At 37.7% G+C, this 24,914-nt stretch overlaps 2 protein-coding genes across 2 annotated transcripts in view; both read right to left on the bottom strand.

The window, feature by feature from the left end:
• The window catches only part of LOC138023883 (uncharacterized), a 140,778-nt gene extending 118,696 nt beyond the window's left edge, over positions 1–22,082 (bottom strand). Inside the window, exon 1 of the mRNA XM_068870966.1 lies at positions 21,999–22,082. Within this exon, the coding sequence (XP_068727067.1) occupies positions 21,999–22,068 (70 nt within the window). The 5' untranslated portion in view covers positions 22,069–22,082. The remainder of the gene's footprint in view (positions 1–21,998) is intronic.
• LOC138023267 (neuropilin-2-like) overlaps positions 22,079–24,914 on the bottom strand; it is a 104,889-nt gene continuing 102,053 nt past the window's right edge. Inside the window, exons 6-7 of the mRNA XM_068870284.1 lie at positions 22,140–22,202; positions 22,079–22,098 (exon numbers count right to left, since the gene is read on the bottom strand). Of these exons, the coding sequence (XP_068726385.1) occupies positions 22,079–22,098; positions 22,140–22,202 (83 nt within the window). The remainder of the gene's footprint in view (positions 22,099–22,139; positions 22,203–24,914) is intronic.

The raw sequence follows: 24,914 nt of genomic DNA, 5'->3' as shown, positions 1-24,914 counted from the left end.
AGTGCTTTTCGCCAGATGATTTCAGAACTTGGCTTAGACTCAAACGAAGTTGGTTTACATAGCCTTCGTTCAGGTGGTGCTTCCCAAGCAGCACGCAGCGGAGTTTCTGGGAGAGTACGGCGTAGACATGGTGGTTGGCGCAGTATCCAAGCCGCAGATGGTTATGTCCATGAATCTTTGGAAAATACCCTTGTGGTATCTAGAAATTTGGCTCTTTGATTTTCAGTATGTGTTTTGATCGATAAACATTGCGCGAGTTGTGTTGTATGCAGCAGTATGGAGAGATTTACATTTGCCCTATTAATTCTGATGGCTTAACGATGTTTTATTAATGAACTTTGCCTTATCTCGTATCCTTCTATGCTTTTGCCACTGATTGTGAATTGTCTGCTTATCCCGCACCGCATTTCTGATGTCAGTTCTTTGGGTGCGGGGAATTCAAGAATTGTTCATTTATCTTTGCCTGAATGCAGCAAAGCGTAATGAAACAAAAGATAAATGGTTTCTTGAATTCCCAAGCGTAGGTGCCTTTGTCGGCAGTGTGTTTTAAGTGCCGGCATCAGATTATGACAAGAAAGTGTGATATGCAAAGTAGCAAGTATATAGTCGCTGAACAGTAAACAAGTTTCATTGTGGATTTTTACAAGCGGACAGTTAAATTTTGTTCTTTTTTATATTTTGATTGAAATCCTGTCCTTTTCCTCGTAACGATTTTAATTGTTTTTTCCTAGTAATTGACAGTTATTATAAGTGGTTTTGTTTATTCAATTTACTTTGGCCGCATCAAACGTATACAGTTTGTTTGATTTTTTGGTGTCTAAACAGTGTAAACATTTGTTTTGTTTTGTGATTAGTTGGTTAGTTCAATAAATGGGCTAAGAATTGTCTGCTTATCCCGCACCGCATTTCTGTTGTCAGTTCTTTGGGTGCGGGGAATTCAAGAATACTTGATAACTTGAACTTTCACGGTTTCCGCGGGGATTGATAAATGATTGGTTTCAATCATATCTAAAAAATAAAATGCAAACAATTCAAATTGGAGAGTATTTATCAACAAAACTTATTTTCCCCTGCTGTGGTGTGCCCCAGGGATCGGTCCTAGGACCTCTTCTATTTTTACTTTACATAAATGACATTTACTTCAGTTCCGATAAACTAAAATTTTATCTCTTCGCAGATGATACTAAAGGTGACACGCCTATTTTTTGCACTGCAAAAGACGAGCTTTCTTATGTACGGGGTGGTGTTCTGGATCAAAGGGAGACAGAAATGATGCGAGTCCGTTGGGTTGTGTACTCCCTGTATTCTCAAATTCCCGAAGAAGAACAAGTTAGTGTGCCGGCATGCTCACGTTGTTTCAGTGAGCTCATTTTTCCACAAGAGTGATAATGAGATAAGTTGATCGGAGAATGGTGAAGGACAAAAGCACTTCACCATTTAGTTCACCATAGTAAAAGTGCTCGCTGTTCAATAGCTAAAAGCCGACACAATAATTTGTCGTTAACATTTTATTAAAAATATAACTCATGTTATTTCACAAGTTTCGAAATGGCTTTATTGAAGGACTTTGAGTAGTTAAGCGCTGCTTCACCATGGTGAAGTGATATTTTGAAGGAAAACTTCCGGTGTTTCTTTAATTGTTACTTCACCATGGTGAAGCAACGTTTATTTCTTTCGGAAGCACAGAAATTGGAAAGAACACCAGTAAGTGTCTTTAGCTTTACCAAGATCTTCTAGTTTCTGCGACATAATTTAGTTTGGTTCGCGTAGAAACTGTGAAAAGCGAATGTCATTACTTCTAAATGCATCACCATTGTGTTTACTTCACCATGTAGTAAATAAGTACATGTAACTCAATTAGCGTCACCCGAATTGTACATATCGGCACCGAGTTGAAGTTATGGAAAGTACCTTTACTGGCTATTGTTGTTGTTGTCTTATGCTATATTTTCCTACCAATGACAACATTCATTATGATTTTAATACTCTAATTCATATAATGTACGGTACTTTTTAAAAGATATGTGCATCGCGGAGAGCCTTTGAAGTTTTGTAAGTTGTTAATTACGTTTAGTCGCAGTTCATCATTTCCTCTATTTGTTCAGTTCTCAATTCTTTATGTGAGCCACTGGAGTAGTAAGCTTATCATAAACAAATGAAACAGTTCGTTTCATAAATAAAAGTCTAGTTACTTAATAATTGAGACGCCTTCCCTTGTTTGTAATCACCAATGACATTCTTTTATGCATAGAACCTATTACATGGTTTATGGTTCGCACTGGTATGGACAAAATCGCGGCTTTAGCGCGTGCTTTAAATTGGTAAAAGCTTTCTCGCTTTATCCCCCTTTCCAATGCTTGTTTCTTGAGAATCCTTCGGACAATTAGGAAAAGATTCTCGATACAATTTAGGTCGGGACTTCGTGGTGGAAGCTTGATTAAAGTGCTGTTGGCACGACGCATAGCGGATCTCGCCATCCCTGAGTTTTGTGAGGGATCGCCATCTTGAATCCACAGACGGTTGGTCCCTTTATCAGCTTTCATAAATAAACGCGTGAAATTCATTTTAATGAAGGTAGCAAAGAAATGTCCACACATCCTTTCGTACGGCTCGCAGCAAATTACTCCCTTGTCGTATGAAATTGCAACTATAAATTTCACTACTTTTCCCCCGGTGCCTTCTTTCCTACCTTTTGCAACGCATCCAATCTCCAAGCCCTCCGATTTCTTCCTCCATATCCGTGCATCTGGAGCTTTAGCTTGATCAAGAGGATTTCGTTTGTATGCGAAAGCTACGCCGTCTAGGTAAAATCCTATCTGTCTTGTCCAAACATCAGCGCTGTACTCTCGTCGCATCTTCTTGGCAAATTTCACTCTATTTTGCATATCGTTCTCCGTCATAAGGCCTTTCTTTTTACTTTGCAGGTAAAAGTAGCCATTGGCATTGAGATAACTACACACAGTTCTTTCAGAGACTTTTTCTTGTTTGATTCCTGCTTCCTGCATAAGCCTCTTGCATGTGAAGTTTCCCTCTCTATTTCTGAGGACCTTTATAGCTCTTATCAGTACGTAGCCTCTGTTGCCGTTCGCTTAATTTAAATTTGGGTCCCCTTTTGAAAATAGTTTTGGGTATTGACCTGCTCAACAGGTTTTCCTTTGCTATCCTGCAAACACTTCCCCTTGAGATGTTACAAATTTCGGCCACTTTTCGAACGGAGAATCCTTTTAAACGACATAAATAAAACGCACGGGCCCTTGTCACGCCATCAATCGGATTTTTAAACACCATGGCTGTTGAACCACTGTTCATAACAGAGAATTGAACAATCGAGAACACTCTATTGTCGTCAGGATTTTTTTTACGAAAAAGCAGGATAGCTGAAAGCTTTATATAGCTGTAAAATTATGTAATATCAATCAGTACATGTTTAATTTCTTCCAGGACTCCAAAAATATCCATCCGGCACTTTCTCGACTGTTATCAATGAAATCTGTTCGTACTTGTTCACACCCAATGACGTAGACAATCTAAGACATAATTAGTTGGGACACTTGAGCCGCACTTCAATTTTAACTTACGAATAATGCCTGCTCCCTCTCCCCCCTCAATGTTGCCTTAGAAAATTTTTTTTCTCGCCTGAGCAACTAAGTATTTTTACCGTTCCGACTTTTGTCAACATTGAGGGGGGAAAGAGCGAACACTGTCCCAACCATTATGTCTTAGATTGTAGGTGTTTTAATCGATCAAAATTTGCCATGGAAAAGCCATGTTGATTCTGTTATCATAAAATAAGTAAAACCATAGGGATGATTGCAAAGGTAAGGTACTTCGTTCCATCTACTGTCCTTATAAATATTTATAAATCTTTAATTTTACCTTATATAGGTTATGGACACATTGCCTGGGGCATTACTTCCAATGCTTATTTAAACAAAATCTTGGTTCTTCAAAAGCGAGTTCTGCGCTTATTCTATTTTGCTTATTCTTTTGCGCTTATTCTATTTTGCTTATTCTATTATGCCATCCCTTTATTTGTCAAAGCACAAATTCTGCCTGTTACTTTCCTATATTATGAAGTCGCAAGCAAAATAAATGTTTGACGTGCACAATCCAAGTGCCTAAATCAACATTTTGAAACTATTTACTAAAACGTCACACATTCATACCTACAATACTCGATCATCCAAGTCGCAGCTCCTTAGTACAAAATACTCTACTAAACGTACAAAAAAAAGGCTTTTTCACGTGTTGGTGTCAAAATTTGAAATAAGATACTGAATGAATTTAAATCATTATCAGAAAATTCCTTTAAAAAACAAATGAAAAAGTTTTTATTTCAGATCCTGGGTAATGAAGATTCTTATCTTGATGTCGTAATTAATGTAATTTGTGATAATCCTGCATGATTAGCTCAAATTGCTATTTTGCCGTCACGTAGCAGAGGCCTGGCTTTGAGCAGCAGGTGCTTGGAGTGCCACGTGATTGTGGTTTGTATTTGGCGATCGTTTAGCGAGTGAGGCATTCTACGCTTAGCCCTCGCCGCGTGCACAAGTCCTGATGGTTTTTTTGTTATATCGAGCTGAATTAGTGTTTAATGCCTTCGTTAGGCGGTATATGTTAACGTTCATTTACATTGTAAGTCGTGTCTTTCAATTAGAATTGCCTAGAACCCCGAGGGTCGCACCACTGCCTTGGTCGGGGGTACACGTTTCCCACTTTTTTCCACCTGCTGGTGTTTTTTAGGGGTTTTCGTGTCCGGCTCTGGTGCATTGCTTTTCTCTTTATTTTAGAATTGATGTATTAATATTCTTGTACCTATTCCAATGCTTAAAAACTGCACGGAGGGCTTGGCTGGCCAACGCGCCCATGTATCCTAGCTTGAGTGTCCGGTTGAGTAGTGGAGGCAAAATTTACCTCTAAACTCAAAGACTGTACAATTAAAACAAATTGATCCAATTGCTTTTGTACCTAATCTGCTCCTATACTTTATTGATACTATATGCAACTATTGATGTATTTACCAGTTATGCTTCTATTTATAATTTAATAATGTCTAACTCTTATAATTTTTTTTTCTTTATGTAATGATGTAACAAAGTACGTTGATGATTGACCAGCCTCGAATAGCAAATCTGCTACCTGCGGGTCAACATGAACTTTCCCTAATTTTGGTAATGATAAAATAAAATAAAAGCGTGCAAAAAGTGTGTAAGTGCAATAAATGTAAATGATAACTTTAGGAGGCAAGTTGGAATATCGTCGAGACCATCAGCCTTGCCCACACGGATATAGCTGCTGTATTTTTCTTGATTTCACTTTCCTGGATGTTATGGCAGTACATCATGATTTGTCTTGAGGGTTTTCATCAGCTGCTCAATGTCATAACTGAGAGCCACCTTAATGACGAATTGTTTCGATGATGCGGCGTTGATACCCGTAACGTTTCTCCGTACTGCTCTGCTCCGCGGTGCAACGTGAACACTAAACTTGTTAATCGATGTGAATTGTTGTGAATCGTCACATGCCCATTGTCAAGAAAAGAGTAAAACGCAAATGCCTGTCACCTTGGATGAACAAAGAGATCATGCATCTTATACACCCGAGAGACCAGTTTAAATCACTTGAAATCAAATATTCTTGCCAGGTCGATGTATACGAATTTACGCACCCAGGTGGATAAAAAGATCGCGAATGCTAAGGCAGCATATGTGAAAAATGAGATCATGGAAGACATGAACTATCCGAGGAAACTGTGGAAAATACTTAAGGAACCAAGCCAAGACCAACCAATTTTACTTTATTGAAGTGAATGGCGAGCAAATCAGTAACCCTGTGGGAATTTCAAATGCTTTCAACGAACATTTTATCAACATTGAACATACCAATATCTCTGCTCCACACTGGATAGCCTCAAATGAACAAGATGCACATCTTGTAAACTTTATTAAGTCCCACATTAGCGAAGCAACCGTGTTCCACATCCCGCCAATAAGCACACAACAAGTCATCGAGGACCTTAAGAGCATCCGCCCAAATAGCAAAGCAACTGGTCTTGATGGTATTGGAATAAAACCATTAAAGCTAGCATTAAATGCTATTGCTCCCTCTCTTACCCATATTTACAACTCAAGTATCGCAAGCAGTGCTTTTCCAATTAATTTTAAACTAGCCAAACTGATTCCTGTTTATAAGAAGGACTCAGTTCACGACAGAAATAATTATCATCCCATCTCAATCTTGCCAATTATCCCTAAACCTCTCGAGAAGCATGTGTCAAAATCGTATCTCGGGCACCACACTTCAAACAATCTTATTCATAGAAACCAGTCGGTTTATCGACCACATCATTCGTGTAAAACGGCGCTCTTGAACCTCACCGATAACTGGCTTGCTTAAGGTAGTGGAGTCTAGAAAGCTTGTGGATTCAGTGCTACTGGATCTAATCAAGGCGTTTGACCTTGTAGAGCATGATCTATTGCTATCCAAAATCGACAAATACCATGTCACTAATACATCTCAAGAATGGTTTAAATCATACCTTAGTAATCGAACAAAACGCTGCTGCATTAATGGCTCACTGTCTGATGCACTGGTGCTGGCTCGAGGAGTTCCGCAAGGGTCAATTTTGGGCCCAATACTATTCTCGCTGTACATCAACGACCTTCCAATTGGAATCTCTAACTCAAATGTCGACATATATGCAGATGACACTACCATATGGGAGACTAACAGTGACCCGCTGCTTATTCAGCGTGGTCTTCAAGACATCCTTGACAGAACTAGTAGATGGCTCTCTCTGAATAAGATGGTTCCGAACACGAAAAAGACTAAACATTTGATCATAGAAACTGTACAAAAACTGTTGCACTCCGGTAATCCATCTCTTGAACTATCTCTTTGTGGCACCCCTATTGAAGTAGCCAAGGCAGCTTTTAGGCGTTAAGATAGACAAACATTTGAACTGGGATAATCATATCTATTTCGTAATTGATAAATTAAATTCTAGAATTTGCTTGCTTAAGAGAGCTAAGACATATCTTAATCATCGACTAAGAAATCTATTATACAATCCATTAATTCGGTCGTTATTTGAATATTGTTGCACAGTGTTGGGGAAACACCAAAAATGAAAATTTTGGAGAGCATGCGTGAGCCCGACAAGGTCGGTGCATGGTTTCTGTGTTCCTTGGTATTTTCGACCTTAATCACATCTTGGAGTGATACTATGTGGTGCCAGTTTCAATGAAGAAGATTAGTGGGAAACATAAAAGGGGAGAAAGAGGTTCATTGGAAGAAGAAGATAACGTTTCGAAACGATGCAATATGGCGGATAGTGTCGGGGAGGCACCAAAAGCTGCAGCCACTCAGCCCGAACTAAACCTAACTGACATCAAGGAGTTGCTAGTTGACATCCAAATTACAGTTGCAACGATTCTCAGAGAAAACCAAGAACTGAAGCAAGAAATCCTAGAGCTGAAATCCGCCCAAAAAGTCAATCAAAGGGAAACGGAGAAGCTTAAAACGCAACTTACCAAAGCCGATAAAGCAAACGACACGTTGAGGGACGAGCTTAACCACATAAGAATGAAGCTAAAAGATGAGATTGAAGAAATGAATAAATTGGATGAAAAACATGACGACCTGGAGCAATAATTACATAAAAACTCGTTGGAAATTTTGGGCGTACCTAAAGGCGCGTACACGTCAACTGACGAAGTAACTGTTGTTATCCGAATCGGAGAAGCCATAAACGTCGATATCAAACCGGAGGACATAGAAATATCACACAAACTCAAAAGAAAAACCACTAAACTTGTAATTGTCAAATTCGTGAGTCACAAGGCAAAATCTCTTCTCTATAAAGCGAGAACCAAGCTTAAAAAGGTGAAAACCTCTGACGTATTTCCAAGCCATGTTTCCGCGTCTCGAGAAGACCAGCTTGTTTTTATCAACGAGAATCTTCCGAAAAAAGTCGAAGTGAGCTTTTCTGGGAAGCAAACAAGATGAAGAAAGATAACATGATTACTAGCACATGGACAATGGGTGGAGAAATATTCGTAAAGACATCGCCAAGTGGAGCACTGGTAAGAATTCATTGTGATGAGGACTTCGATGATCTTTAAATGGTATTCAAAGGATTGCTGAATAAAAGAAGGTACTACGGACTAGATTGCTGAGCAAAGGAACTCTTAAAATAGGTCTGTTTTTAAATTCATTATTGGTAACTTTTTTGTTTTGTTTTTGTTTTGTTTTGGTGCTTACAATTGTACGATGGGGAATGCGTATCGAATTTTTTATTCCAAAAACTTATTCTTAAATGCATAAATTACACCAGCATAAATGTTCGGTAATTTCATTAAATGTAAGAGGTCTCGGAGATAAGGTTAAGAGAAGGAGCATCTTCACATATTTGAAAGATCAGGAGGCCAATTTCTATTTTTTACAAGAAACGTAAGCGACGAGGCCGTTTGGAGAAATGAATTAGGAGGTGAAATTTACTTTTCTCACGGGACTTCTCATAGCAAAGGTGTTTGCATTTTGATTAATCGAGCGGTAAAAGAAAAAGTGACCTTCACATCCAGTGACGCGGACGGTAGAATAATTTTAATCAATCTCACTTACAACGGTCTAAAATTGTCTTTTTATCATATAAACGCACCTAACGACAATACACAACAAGTAAATTTCATTCGAGAACTAAATTGTCTCTTAATCGACAAATCAGAAATTACAACTCTTATTGTAGGGGGTGATTGGAATTTGTACACTATCAAAGAAAGACTAAAAGGGTGGTTCCCCTTGGAGGCCAATTGTATATAGGAATTTGGTAAATATCACAATGGATACCCCTGACCTTGTCGACATACAAAGAACTTGTTATCCGAATGTCAATAAGTTTTCGTACAGGTCTAAAACGCTAGGTGTGAAATCAAGGATAGAGTTTTTTTTTTTAATATCCAAACACTTGACAAAATTTGTTTAAAAAGTGGACATCCAAACCTCAATAGCCCCTGATCACAACACAATATTACTATCATTGTCGGGGCCAAACAAGAATCCTGGAAGACCGGGTTTTTGAAAATTTTATAATTCTTTGTTAGAGGACAAGGAATACACAACCAGAATTCTAGAATTATATCCTCAGCTTCGCGAAAAATATCATTATGTAAATGACCAGCAGCTGTTTGGGAACTGATTAAAATGGAAATAAGAAGCACAACCATTTCGTTCTCTAAGGGAAAAGCACAGGCGATCCGTAAGCATGAAGCGGAGATCAAACAACAACTAGATAAGCTGGATAAAATAATCTGCAATAGCCAGAACCTTGATAACATTGATGGAATTCTTAAACAATAAAATGACCTCAAAAAGGAACTTGAACATTAGTATTAAAATAAAGGCAAAGCTGCAATCTTCAGGTCTAAATGCCGCTGGGTAGAAAAGGGCGAAAAATCTACAAGTTATTTGTTTAATTTAGAAAAAAGGAACTATAATAGAAAAACCATAAACGAAATTAAATTGGAAAATGACGAAACAACTACTGATGAGACTCAAATTCTGTCAATGATCCAAACGTGTTATAGTAATTTGACAGTACAATTCTCAAGCAACAGATGCACAGGACAGCTTTGAAATATTTACCGAAAGCATGGAAATTCCTAAATTAGACGATGCAGATAGAGATGTTTTAGACGGTCCTTTGAGTTACGAAGAATGCAAAAAATCATTGGAGACATTTGGAAACGGGAAATCGCCAGACGAGGACGTTTTAACAGTAGAATTTCATAAGTATTTCTTTGATCTCGTTGGTGCAGATCTATTAGCAAGCCTTAATAGAGCATATGAGCTTGGGAGGTTATCGGTCTCTCAGTGTAGGGGAATAATTACGCTTTTACCGAAAGACGACACTGAATTATTGCTTTTACAGAATTGGCGTCCCCTCACTTTACTTAATGTGGATCATAAAATTGCATCCAAGGCCATTGAAAGGCGAAATGAACCAATTCTCACAAAGCTAGTACATCCGAACCAAACGGGCTTCATAAAAGGAAGATATGTTGGAGATCAATAAGTGATATTATGAAGCAAACTCGGGTAAACAATACTCCAGGTATATTAATATCAGTTGATTTTAAGAAAGCTTTTGACTCCCTGGAATGGTCTTGTATTCAAAGTGCTCTCAAAAAATTCAATTTTGGTGACAGCTTAAGAAAATGGATCGAGATTTTCTACATGGACATAGAAAGCGCACCTTTGAACTCCGGCTTTGCAATGGCCTGGTTTAAGCCCTCTAGAGGAGTTAGACAAAGATGTCCACTCTCGCCATATCTGTTTATCTTAACAGCCGAAATACTATCTAACAAAATAAAACAATTATTTTTGGCTCAGAGATCAAACTAAGCCAATCTGCAGCCGATACCAACTTATTCTGTGCTAATAGGGCTTCCGCTGGACATGCCTTGGAAACTATCTGAACTATGAACGCTTTTGGGAATTCCTCCGGATTAGTGGTCAACGTAGAGAAAGCAAAAGCATTCTGGCTTGGGAAATGGTTGAATAATAGAACCAAACCGCTACGGATGAAATGGATGAACACTCCCACCAAATTATTAGGAATCTAGAGGTAACAACCAGATGAACTTTAATTTAAAAACTTGTACAAAAGCTACAGACCAATAGACCTTATTCACGATGGCCGCCATGTTGGATTTGCTATTATCATGCGAATTAGCAACACACTTGTGAGGGGGCAAACAACACAAGTTCGAGAGGTTATAACGAACGTCTTTGCCACACAGATGATTTGTTTCACGTTCATTGAATGTTTATCACCTAAGTAGTAAAATAGAATGATTACACAAGATACTTCGATGTTTTTTTAGTGAGAAATTAGCAGATAACAAAGTAGAAAGTCAAAATGTCGGAGGTAATCAAAAGATAAATGTTATAAAATTATTATAAAAGGTACTTAATTCTAAATTCTAAAATGTACTTTTATCAATGTTATTTCAATATTTTGACGAGCCGATTCTCCGCAATTTGCCTTTTTTCTAATGTTTGCCCCCCAGCATAACACATGGCTAATTTGCATGACAATTTTAAAACCAACACGGCGGCTATCGTGAATAAAGGCCCGTGCAAACGCTCGCAACAACACACAACATTGTTGGGCCCAACAATGTTGTCTCTTGTTGCGCGATGTTGGCCGATGTGTGCAAACGCTCGCAACAAGTCTCAACATGTTGGGTCTTTAGATGAGAATACAAAGGACTCTGGGACGTTTTCCATCTCCGACGCCATGTTGATTTCTTATTCGCATGTATTTGTGTCGATACGTGGCATGTAGTGCGCGTGCGCCGGCGCAACATTGTTTTGTGTGCTTTAGTGTGTGCTGTAAGAACGAACGCAATATTGTTGGACCACGCTTCGATGACCGTGAAACAAGAGAAAAGTTGGCACTTGTTGGCTCTGAAGTTTGACCAGTTTCAAACTTCATCCAACAACTTCCAACAAGTCGCAACAACACGCAACAATACACAACATGGTGTGCAAATACTTGCAACATGTTGGGCACAACAATGTTGCGTCTTGTTGGCCAACAATGTTACGAGCGTTTGCACAGGCCTTAAGGCCTATTTAGACATTTGGAAATCGAGAGGATTAACACTCTATGGAAAAGTATTAATAATTAAATCTTTGGGGTTGTCTAGCTTAATATACTCAATTTCCAATGTTAACGTCTCTAAGCAAATAGTGTCAATGGTAAAAGATAAAATGTTACGGTTCCTTTGGAAAAATAAGAAGGACAAAATAAAACGCACTAGTATGTATCAAGACCTTTCCACAGGGGGGCTACGGATGGTTGACATCGAACTTACAATAAAATCGCTAAGGCCTGCGCGGATCAAAAGACTTCTTTTAGAGATAACTCCAATTGGAAAGTAGTACCGGACTACTTTTTTAACAAACATGGAGGCCTTAATTTCCTGCTTCGATGTAACTATGATGTCAAATATCTAACGCGCATTCCGACATTCTATAGCTAGACATACTTATTGCATTTGATGAAATCAACACTCTGTACAATCATGATCAAGGAATCGACACCATCCTCTTTAATAACAAAGACATCATAGTTGATGGAAAACCGTTATTTATAAGGGAATTGTTTGTCAAGGGTATCCACACGATCCAACAGCTTTTTAATGAAAACAGCCAATACCTAACTTTTCAAGAATTTCAAGCCAAATACCATTGTAACACAAACTTTCTCCAGTTCTATCAAATCTTGAGTGCATGCAATCCCTGTGGGTTTGAAGAACAGAGCGCGAGCTGTAGGGTACAATTCGAGCTTCAATTACGGAGAAAACTGGAAATATTTTTACTGAATAAAACAAGTCAAATCAATTTTGAAACATACAGGGCAAGAAACTATTATCGCCTACTTCTCGTTAAAAAACATGAATCACCCCATACTGGACCGGAAAGACGGGAAAGAGATATTTCAATAGATACTGAGATTTGGACAGATGCTTTTAAAATGGCCTCAAAAACATGCAAAGGAAATAAGTGGAAAGAATTTCAATTCAAATTTATCCACGGGATTGCTACTACAAAGAAAGAACCTTGCAAGTATAGGATAAGTACAGACGGTGAATGCATCTACTGTGGTGAGCCAGACTCCATAAATCACACCTTTATCTACGAATTTACCAAAACCTTCGCATGCAAAGTCATTAATTGGTTTAACACTCAGCACGGTTTCAACTTTCAACCAGATACAAAAGAAATGCTTTTCGCCACCTTTAAGCATCCAACATACATGAAGCCAGTGAGAAAATTCAATTACACCCTCCTTTTCATGAAATTCTATGTGTATGTAAGTAAACTGAACAGTCAACAGTTCACTTGCACTAACCAAATTTATTAGGTACTAGAATCAACTATAAATAGAAAGTTGAAAATTTGCTCGTAACGTCATGTCATGCTCCTTACAAATCTAATAGACTGTTACTTTTTAATTGTATTAAAATTTATAAGATCAGAAATCTTTTGGCCCTCCCCCTCACCGCACTATTAGCCATTTGTTTGCTTTTTTATTTATTTCGTGATTTCGTGTATTTAAGTTTTCCTTGCTTGGTGCCTATAGATGTAATTATCCAGGTTTGACCCTAATTAAATGAACGCCCGATTTTGACATAAAACACGAAGTGTCCCTTTAAGTCTAAGCATTTGCTACCTATTTTCAACAATAAGGTAAGGGTAAAGGTTAGCGTTATTTTTAGCTTTGGGTAAATGCAGCAGTTAATCTCTTACTATTTAAAGAGCAGCATTTGGGGGACACTTTTTGACGTTAATTGTCTGTATTCTGAGACACAAGTGATGTTGAAGTTGGCGAGAAGAGCAAGGGGACACTTTGTGACGCTTATTAAAATCCGAGTGCATCTAATTAGGTTCAAACCTGGACATAAGTGATTTATTGACCAATATCTCTTTTGTCTAATTTTAATAGGATTTTTGAAAAACTACCAGATGAAGGAATTTATTGACAAAAATAATCTAATGTTCTCCTCACAGTATGGCTGTCGCAAATCACATTCCACAGAGCATGCCATACTTGATATTGTCGAAGCAATACTGAGCAATATGGATCAACGTTACTTCTTATGCGGTGTCCTCACTGACCTGATACAGTCAATCATTAAATTGAACTTTTACGGTTTCCGGGGATTGATAAATAATTGGTTTCAATCATATCTAAAAAATAGAATGCAAACAATTCGAATTGGAGAGTATTTATCAACAAAACTTATTTCTCCCTGTGGTGTGCCCCAGGGACTGGTCCTAGGACCTCTTCTTTTTTTTTTTTTTTACATAAATAAAATTCACCTCAGTTCAAAATTCTTTTCTGAGGTTAAAAACCTGGCTACCGGCCTATTAATCATTTGTCAGAAATTCCTGTCATCTTTAGAAAAAATAGAAACGCATTCCTTATGTGCGCTTTATTCCATATGGTCAATTGAGCTGCGTTTTGTCTTCCAGGAGATTCAAGTTGTTTTTGCGTAATATGTAGCTCTAACAGTACACAATTTGTTTTGGTATTGCATATCATTGCGGTGCCATGGTAGAAGTCTTAGATAAATAGCCCCCTGAGAAGGCATGTGGTTACTAGCAAAGTACTGAACCCAGAAAGATTGTAAAAGGGAATCGAGAAACATTCAATTTGGCTTCTGGGCTGACATGTTGATCATTTTTCAAGTTACCTCACAACTTCTTTTCACCACAAGTTTAAGCATGCACTCTGAGCATCTGACAGCTTTGTAATACAAAAGTTAACTGCAGTTAAACTCTATCCGGCGGGGTTAGTATCTGGATGGGTGACCTAAGAAATATACCACTTCGCAACAGAAGCATAGGACCGAAAATTCTATTTTAACGCTAACAAGGTACAGATTTTGTTAGCTAGCTTGCTAAACAATATCATAGTTTTTTTTTTTTTACACAGTTGTTAGGAAGAGCAGAAGGAAGTTTTCAGAACGGTCGATCGAGAATAAAATAATTTGCAATCAGCAACAAAATTTACGACAAGAAAACAACATTAATTTTGAACCGCGAATATAAAAAGTTTCGATCAGCGAAAAACATTCCACGATCATGGACGTTACATTTGTACAAATATGACGGGAGAAAAATCATTTAAAAAGATGCAAAAAAATAAAGTATAATTCCCTTTTACTCTTTTTATGACAGATGGGGAAGAATTGCATGTTTAGTTGAAAACTCGTCAAATGAACTTTTTTCCCAAAAATTATATTTAAATAAATGGAGCTGTCATGGACGTTACAGCTGAAGAAACCATGTTCCCAAATACAAATCTTCAACCCTAAATTCCTGTGAATTCTGAAGAGATAACCATTGATATCGTTTTTTAGGTAAATGGCAACACTTAAATTATGAACTGATAAAATAATATAATTTCTTTTGTGTTGTGTGTCTTTAATTCTTCGTTTGATAATAAAACACTGTCATGGGCGTTACATTCCAGCTCATGGATGTTACAGTGTGTGAAAAAAATAATGAAATTAGTGGCATTAAAAACATTAATTCTCTCTTCCTTCATTTTTCCTCCACACATATTAGAAAACTGGCCATTAGTTTTAAAATTAGCTTTATCTTTCTTCTTTTTCACCTACAAAGACTCGAAATTTGTTTCTGGTCAGCAGTAATCACCTTAAAGCATGCTCTGTGTGGGGTAAGTGTTTTGAGCATGCTCAGGTAGCAACAACTGCTGCATTCTGGCCCGGGTTGCTCGAAGCATGGTTAACGCTAACCAGCGTTAAATACCATGGAAACGTAGAGGATTTGATACCTCTTAACCAACGGTTAGCGCTAACCAGGCTTCCAAAAACCGGCCCCTGGATGCTAGATTGTGCTAATCACATGCATTTTCTAAGTTCTCTGCAGTTTCCATAAAAGAGAAGTTTTTTCCACAAATAAAGGCTCCTAAAAAAAAGATGGAGTCATTACTTTAGTAGCCTAAAGCAAGATCCAGAGAGATACAGACTTTAGAGAAAGACAAAGAAGGAAAGAAAGACTTAAGTATTAGGTCCATCTGAGCTAGCAAAGAAGAGTAGAGTGTGTAGGGAAAGGGTTCGCTTACTCAGACTGTTGAAGCAAGGAGACCCAAGAGAGTACAAGTTATACTGTACATGTAAAAACCATTAATATCAACACCCAAAATGAGTTGACTGACCAGAAAGGGATGACATTGACAGTTCCCATATATCGTGCATTTTCTTTGGGCCTGTCAATTTTTCAATACAACAGATGAAACTGAATTAGTCACTTGCGGAGGAGAAAGAAGCAGTTGTGGAGAAGGTGCTCAAGTTTCTGACGAAAAAACATAAGTCACACCTATCTGTGACTCTTCATTAACATCATCTTTATATAGGGGTTTCACTAAGGGCTTCAAGTTGATTTTGTTCACCTGGTTTGAACATCTAGAGGAAAGTTTTTATTAAAAAGTTTTGCCTGCCTGTGAAAATCAGTTGCCCTCCTGCTGAAATTTTTAATTAAACCCCTGCCCTATGTGTTATTTTATTCTATGTTTTAAAATCTTAAAACAAACAGCTTGCAGAAAAGGGCTTCCTAAAAAAATTCCCTTGTTTCAAGCTATTTTTGAACATATTTGTTTAAGACTGGATAAGTTACTAACTACATGTAAAGGCCTTTTGTTGACAGTATTTTTGCATGATTTGGAACTAATAACCTTTGTTCAGTTCCACATTCTCAAACTTTAGAGACTTGCAGATGTTTTATATTCAAAGACATTAAATTTTAATCTCAGAGCTATTATATTGATTGAGTTCACTTTGGAAGACGAAAAAACTTACTCTTTGACATTAAATTAACTATTATATTATTATTGTTGTTATAATAATTCAACACTGCCTTGAATTTTTTCGGAACAACAAAATTAAATGTTAGAACCCCGCTTTTAGGGCAATAATTACAAGCTTCTTGCATTTAAATTAATGTTGTCCATTCTGTAACATTCATGAATGTAACGTCCATGATGTAACATCCATGACAAACTTAACATCAAGTTTTTTGAGTGACCATATTTTTTTGAGTGATACGTTTTGCTGTCACAGATATTTGTTACTTGGTCAAATAAAAAAGCATCTATGTTATTTTTTATATCGGGCTTGGACACAAGCCATGAGAGCAAAAAATAGCTTTAATTCTCATGGACGTTACGTAACATCCATGACAATATTTTTGACAGTTACACATTTCCCGGAAAAAATGTAAAATGAAAATACTTTAAATTGTATTTTAATGGAGAACTTTGGTTAAATTATACATTTAATGTTACACTTGACCTTTGTTAAACTCAGTTGTTTGAATTATGATTAAAAAGATGATAGCATCCATTATACATGTACATGTACCTATAGAGGAGTCTTTTAGTAGTCATTTACTTTGGGTACCTCCCTCAGTTGTGCATGATGCAATCTGCACTTAATCATGATGTTTTTTTTGAAACTTTAATCCTTATGTATTATGGCTCTGCGCTTTAAAAATCCTAAAATAGTTTATTTTTAAAATTGTCTTTTTCTTTGTTCTGATGTGGAATGACCCTTTAGGAGATTTTTGATACGTTTAATTTTGTTATTGTACTTTTGGCTGCACAAGTAAAGCGCAAAATCGATAGTGACATCGAATTCTGTGGGCGCCGTGATCAAGTTACCGCGGCGTGTTTACTCGCGAAACAGTGAAGCATCTGTGTCAAATGATGGCAAGATACAAGGTTTTAGTTTACGTTAGTTTTCTTTTTCTTTCAAGTGTTATAAAGTTTGACAAGAAATGTGTGAATTCAACACAAAGACTACAATAGCCCAAATCTTGAGGTTGACCATTGTTTCTGCAAAGTCAAAAAATTTACTCTCCAAGACGAGGCTATTTATTACCAGGTAATTCCATCATTTTGGAAATAGCAGCCACTTTAGTTTATTATTCATCGGCATCACAATTTTTGGCTGATTTTGGGGCTCATTTTGTTGAAACTCAAGAACGCTTCCAACAGGCCTGTTTATTTTCGTGAACCCTTCCTGCTTACAGAGCACTACCACAAAAATCCTCCCGTATCACATTTAAGCTTGAAAATTACACATAATTCACAAAGGCTGGAAATACCACAAAATCCTTTTCCAGCGAAAAATTAATTGAAACAAACAACACATTTGCTATTAGAGGCAAAAAACCCTTCCTATTTCAATTGCATGAGTGCAAACAAGAGACACAATCTGTGCCACAACGCATATGCAATTAAATAAATTTCTGAAAGTTCACATCAAACCCTTTTCGAAAGAACCTTGACCGTAAATAATGAAGCACAAAAGAGACAACAACCGTTCATTCAAATAATTCTTCACTGTCACATTTCCAGATTGTTTATGCCTTTGCAGAGTTGAGTACAAAATACCGCTAAATGTAAATTGCCAGACAACTAAGATGCGACTTGAGTAAACAATGTGATGCATTCAAGGCATTCGATTCCTTCAATGTTTGTTAAATCCATTAGAAAATTGCCATATGATTTCAGTGTTTTATATAATACCAAGTTAGTAAAATATTAGAAACAAAGGTCACTTGATATCCAACGGCGAAAACTGAAATTGTTGTCGAAGACCATTACTCGTCGCTTTAAAGATTTCCAATTCTTACCAAAGACTGTGCAGAGTTGAGTACAAGTAAATACAAATAGCGAAACAACTGAGAGATCACAGATCCACTTTATGGATTCCTTCTCTGTCTTTGTTGAACCCATACTGAGTCACCAGATAATTTTTCATTTAGTTTCAGTGTATGTTTACGCATAATCTGGCGATCAAGTTACGTGTGTGACCCATTATAAATATTTCTTCACAACATGTTTCCGAACCGTTAAGTATCACGGCAGAAGACAAGAACATCATTCTAAAAGCTTATTCTACGCAAAAAGTAGGTTCTGGAAGAAAATTTGAGAGTGGAAATCAAGGTTGCGGAAGACAACAAATACAAACTTACGAGGCGCACATGGTATATTTAATTAAGCTAACACACAAGAAAGACGCTAACCTCATTTTGACATGAAAATGCTTTACTATTGCCATAAAAACTATCCAGTTAAGCTCGCATAATTATTATAAAAAAAAAAGAGGAATTCATAAAGGCCAACTTTTCCAGCAAAATATTTTTTGAAACAAACAACATATTTGCTATTAGAGGCAAAAACCCCTTCCTATTGCATTACGTAGGTAAAGAGCAGAAACTCAATGGCGTCAAATATACGCACACACAACAAAATAAATTTCAGGATCAAACCGTTTCCATGAAGAACCTTTTCCTTGAATAATGAAGCACAAAATAGACGACAAGCTTAGTTTCAAATAATTCTTGGCTGTCACATTTCCAATTATTTTTTTTTACCTGAAGACTGTGCAGAGTTGATCACAGATCCACTTAAGGTGTTCGATTCGTTCTCTGTCTTTGTTGAACCCATAAGTTACCTGAGAATTTTCCATTCGGTTGCAGTGTTCTACATAATAAACAGCACACTTGGTAAAATATTAGAAATACAGCTCACTTTAATTTCGGCTCGACAGGCGATACATTGTTGTCGAAGTCCATTACTCAATGCTTTTAAGATTCCAAATATTTCTTTTTCCCTGCCTCTGTTGTTTATCCAATTGACTTTTCATTATTGAGCTCCATAAGGGTATATTTTCCACATTCGCGTTACAAGACTTTCGATGCCATTGCAGGTTAAGTTAAATATTCTACTGTGTCCACCAGAGAAATCTACGCATTTCCACTACGCTCTCGATCCTAAGAAAATACGCAGAAAAGACTCTATGCACAAAGAAACCACTTAGCTGGGGAGTGACAGGCAAGACTTTTACCGACACGAAAAAAAAAAGAGAGAGAGAAATTGACTAAATATTACCCATTTTCGGACTGGGATTGCCATACTGGCAACCCAGTAATAACTAAAACTATAGCGATGATTGCGTTAAATGCGTCCAATGCGTCCAATGCGTCCAATGCGTCCAATGCTTATTTAAACAAAATCTTGGTTCTTCAAAAGCGAGTGCTGCACTTATCTATTTTGCCGATCGAAGAGGACATGCCATCCCTTTATTTGTCTAGGCAAAAATCTTGCCTGTTACTTTCCTACAGTGAAGTCGTAAGCAAATTAATGTTTGATGTGCACAAACAGCACATCAACGTTGTGAAACTATTTACTAAAACATCACATATTCATACCTACAATACTTCATCATCCGAATCGCAGCTACTCCTTAGTAAAGACTGAAAACTGTGGGCTATAAAAAGGCCGTTTGAACCTGCTGTACTGTTCTCGATGTCACTTTCCTGGATGTTATGGTACACCAAGATTTGTTTTGAGGGCTGTCATCAGCTGCTCAATGTTGTAACTGACAGCTACCCGGTGAAGACGTGTTTCGACAATACGTCGTTGATACTCGTAACGTTTCTTCGTACTACTCCCTCTGCCTTTTTGAAATGCTCGGCACCAGGCTTTCTTGATTTGTAAAACTTCCAGGTGATCTGGTGATGTAATTTGGAGGACTGGAAAGAAGAATTTTAAAGCCGTATCCCACAACCGAGCGCGGCCTTAGGTGTTGTTTCCAAACTCCCTGCAGTATTGCCATCGCCAAAACTCAACAGATCATTCCGTGTCTACCACATTTCCTGTTACTGAATGAACATTCAAGTAAACCCGACAAGATCTAATCTCGCCTCTGCAATGTTGAATTCGAAAATGAGGCCGCGCGTGGTTGTGTGATACGGCGTTAAAATTTTTCTCCCCAGTCCTCCGAATTACGTCACTAGATCACCTAGTTGACATGAATATAAACGAGCGGTACCGAACCGTTAGTGCAAAGTCTTGCACGTACGCGCACGTAAGGTGAACACAGGAAGTGGCCTTGGTCCGGAGCGCCGATCAACGGGATTTGTTTCAACATCATTTCCCAATCTTAAAAGCAAAGGCTCATATAGTAATTTAATTGCCATAAACGTGCTTGCTGTTGTAAAGTAGGCAGGTACATTCCCTCCAGACAAAATAGAAGCCACAAAATAGACCAAAACTTCCTTTTCATACGTAGCAAAAATTCGGTACCTAAGCCAAAATTGTTGTGCAGCCCGTACGTCTGTCCGTACAATGTGAACTTCCACAGCAAAGCGACATCAAAATGACGCACTGATCCGCTAAGAACAAGACACGTGACTTACCCTTCTCTCACCGTCGACGATTTCGGACATCGACCACAGATTATCTTTAGGGAAGTAGGTCAGCGATATTTTCCCGTTTGTTCTCAAAAGACCACCGGATTCACCTACCCTTAGATGAAATATTTCGAGATACTTACCCACCACTTCGCGTGGTCTAACAAAGAATTTGAAGAATTTTCAACCTCTTTTCCTCTCTCGTCAGGTGCATAAAACACTGCCTGGCTAACTTTCCTTTTATAAGTTGATGGTTCAAGCATTCCTTATCAAATATTTGGTTGCGTGCCGGCACGCACTCGCCAGTTCGTTCCTTTTGTTCAGGGTGCCTGCTCCCGGTTTACAGATGATGAAAAGTTTTTCCGTAATGCAAAGATTACATCTCTTTGTTACGTTTGAATAAGGTCTGGCGCGAGCCAGTACTTTCCAGGTTATAGCAAATTCCGTTTTGCTGTCCTTTAGGGACCAGATGTGTTTGCTCAACTCCGTTGCGAGTGCGACTCCGGCGAGTGCGTGCCGGCACGCAACCAAATATTTGATAAGGAATGCTTGAACCATCAACTTATAAAAGGAAAGTTAGCCAGGCAGTGTTTTATGCACCTGACGAGAGAGGACCATCAGGCCCTTTCGAAACAGATCTGTAGTGTTTTAATTTTCCTTTCCTACGCAAGTAATTATAAAGCTCCAAGATTGTAGAGCACTCTTCGACTGAAAGATAAGGTTTTCACGTTTCTATATATATATATATAACTTGATGTATAAATATACCGTTTGACATAAATATCTGACAATTTGATATGAATATAAGAAACTTGATTTATTCATGTATAGTTGACACATGAAATTGGCAATCTTGATATTTTGTCACATTTGCACAAGCATACACTGGACAAAGCTATCTGGCCTTTGAACAACTGCATGGGTGCACATCTTTGATCTTTGTTTTTTAATTTTAAAATTAAGTTCCATGTTTTCTTTAGAAACAAGGGATAAAAATAAAAAAGGAGAATGGTTTAAAAATTTCTACCAAGAAAATTACTTTATGTAATAAAAATCACCATGATTTACAAGAAAACAAGAAATTGAAATCTCTCTGCATGAATCTTTCATGAAAGGAATGGTCACAGTGCAAATGTGTTTTCTTCTTTTCCTTGTCAGCTGAGAACAGAAAAGGTAAATATCCATGTTTTTAGCCACCTTACCCACTCTGACCACGAATTCACTACCATAGAGAGTATCGCAGTAGAAGATCACTTCATTCACTGGCACCATCCTTCCCAAGTCAACTTGCCACCACCGGAGCTCCATCGCAGTCCTGAGGTTTCCATCTACTGTACGGTCACCTTGATCAAAATATCCTAACCCTAATCCTGCAGCACTTACTGGCTTTCTGAAAGCAAGGTTTCCTTAAATTGAACAGAGATAAAAACATAACAACATACTTGGTAATCTGTGACCCTACCTAGGATGACTTTACTTTTGCCTTTTTTTGTATGGGAAAATTAAGAATGTAACGAATACATGCACCAAGCAAGGTACAACGTATCATCTGCTTTACGCCTTTTGTTGATAATAACTTTGGTCGAACCATTGTCAAATTGCCCAGTGGACTGATACTTGCATATCCACTGTGATTTGACAATGTTATCATACAATTATGGGGCTCTTCACATGAGCCCGCTTGATCGAGATGGATCGGTTACCAAGATGAAATTGGCTTCTGTTTATATGGCGACTTTAATTAAGCCCACTTTCCGAGATGAAAAATTTGTGTCTCGATTTTCTCTGTTTAAACAACCTCAAATTCATTTTGATTTTACGTTAACTATTAAATGAAACTCATCTAAGCTTCATTATCGAAGAAAAGATAAGTAAAAACTCGATAATGTCCGTTTTATAACGAAAATGCATTGTATTATTTTCCTCCCGGTAACCGTGATGAAGTGTTCATATGCCAAAATCTTCAGACCGCTACCGAGATCTAGCCAACCCGCTTTCTCATACGAACACATCGATGCTTTTACAAAGGGTTTAGAGGCGAACCAACATCTTGGAAACTAGGCCAGCGGGGCTCATATGAATAGGCCCTTAACAATAATCATCGCAATACCTAAGACACCTTCTATCAAGCTCTGGGGCTATTTGATTAATCCCAGCTCATTTAATGCTCTCCATATCTCTGGCACAAGGGTACATTTTTAAAGGCGACTTTAAGACTTTCAGGTATTAGAAAAAGCTGGTATTAGAAATTCCGGAAATTTCAAGTACATTCTCAGTAAATTCTAACCTTGAGAAATGTTTATAAAAAAAATGCTACTGAGACGAAATTTTGACTTTTTCTTGTTTTTTGCTTCTCGTGACTTTTGAAGGCCAATAATTACTCCTGCCAAATTTGAGTTGGAAATTCCAAATGGAAGTGAGCTTTTTCGATGCATGCTTTTCGTGAACGAGCGTCGGCCATTGCTTGTCCCGGTAAGATCCCAAGGAGTCGGTGACATCATCATATCATCAAAACCAAAGTTCTCTGAGGCGAAGTGACAGCTCCTCACGTGGAAAAATATCCCGTTGTGCATGCTCATCGTTTGTGAAAAAAAAAGATTGGCAAATATGCCAGCTTGTCGCTGTGTTGTACAGGACTGCAGCAACAAGTCAAATCCGCGAATTGGAATCTCTTTGCAAACTATGAACTGGCCAAGTGGAAAGCCTTTGTTCGCATTTACAGTTACAACTTGAACTCCAAGGGGCTTTTCAAGATCTGCTCAGCTCATCAGGGTAATAAGCACTAATATTTTTGTTCCCTTTTTGGGATAGTTGAGGTTAAGAGTACGGACCTTTTAGAGTTAAAAAAATATACGTTTTTAAGATCAGTAAAGCAAAAGGGGTGACAGGCAACACTGATTCCCATTCCTGTGTGAAAACAGGTATAGAACCTTATATAGTTTGTTCTAACGAGCAGATCCTCTAAGGATTTTCCCTTTTTTGTAGGAAATAATAGGTGCTTACAAGTAAAGGTTTTTGAAAGCAATGTGAAGTAAAATCTAACGGTAATACAGCGCGTGACGTTTCGACCGAACTTCTGTCATTATCAAGCCAAAAGTGAAGATAGAAATTTTTGCATAAGTATAAATATAAAACAAAGAAGTAAAAGTATGTAAGGTATGAAAATGTAAAAAAGGGGTGTTAAAAAACATGCAAGAATAACATAATTAAAAATGATTATAAAACTCATTAATAATTCATGATGGGAAAACAAAAGAAATGTTTTATTAATCAATATCTGTATTTCTGATACAGCTTTCTCTTCATTTACATAAATGTTTCTTTCAATTTTCACGGTTTAAATGTCTTGAATCACCAAAAATACCTAGTGTACATTAACACTTAAATGCTGACATTTCATAAGCACAATACAACATTCGCACCCGTATTGTATCGGATATAAAATGTCTTGCCTTTGGCTCGACATTGCATATCCGATACAATACGGTCGCTCATATTGCATTTAGTACTTAAAAAACTTTAGCACGAATTGAGTCTGACTGAACATTGAGACTTGGTCTCAGTTCATTAATTAAAAAAAAAATCATAAATGAGACAGTCAAACTTTTTTAAGATGGTAAAATTCTTGGTAAGATCACTGGACTCATAAGAATGTTTCACAAGGAAATGTTTTCCAATAGTGGAAGACGCATTCTTGTGCTCGTCTACGCGTTGATGCAAATGCCGCAATCTCGACCCCAGAGCTCTTCTCTTGAGTGAGGTAGAGAAGAGCTCTGGGGAACCCTGAGACAAAGTGTCTTCTAATTGGTTTTCGTAAAGAACAATCAAAAGCGTCTCTAATTGGTGCATTCATGTTAGCACGAGAAGTGCGCAGGCGCCGTAAGGTTCAAATAGCCAATATTTGGCTATAAGAACTCTACGGTGCATGTTCTCCTACATAGAGTTTCCCAGAGCCTTGGGTCGATCCGAGGCTCTGGTGACGAGAATGGCAAATGCCGCTGCGTGTAACCAACATAACTTGCATCACAAAGATCAAATTTAAATTGATAAACAAGGGATTATTGGTTGACAATAGACGGCTTGACGTCGTGCGGTTTCAGAGGTTGTTTGATCTTGTG

Source organism: Montipora capricornis, chromosome 11 (genome assembly GCF_036669925.1).
Source record: "Montipora capricornis isolate CH-2021 chromosome 11, ASM3666992v2, whole genome shotgun sequence".
NCBI lineage: Eukaryota > Metazoa > Cnidaria > Anthozoa > Scleractinia > Acroporidae > Montipora > Montipora capricornis.
The sequence above is the reverse complement of the archived record's forward strand: the minus strand, read 5'-3'. Positions and strand labels throughout refer to the sequence as shown.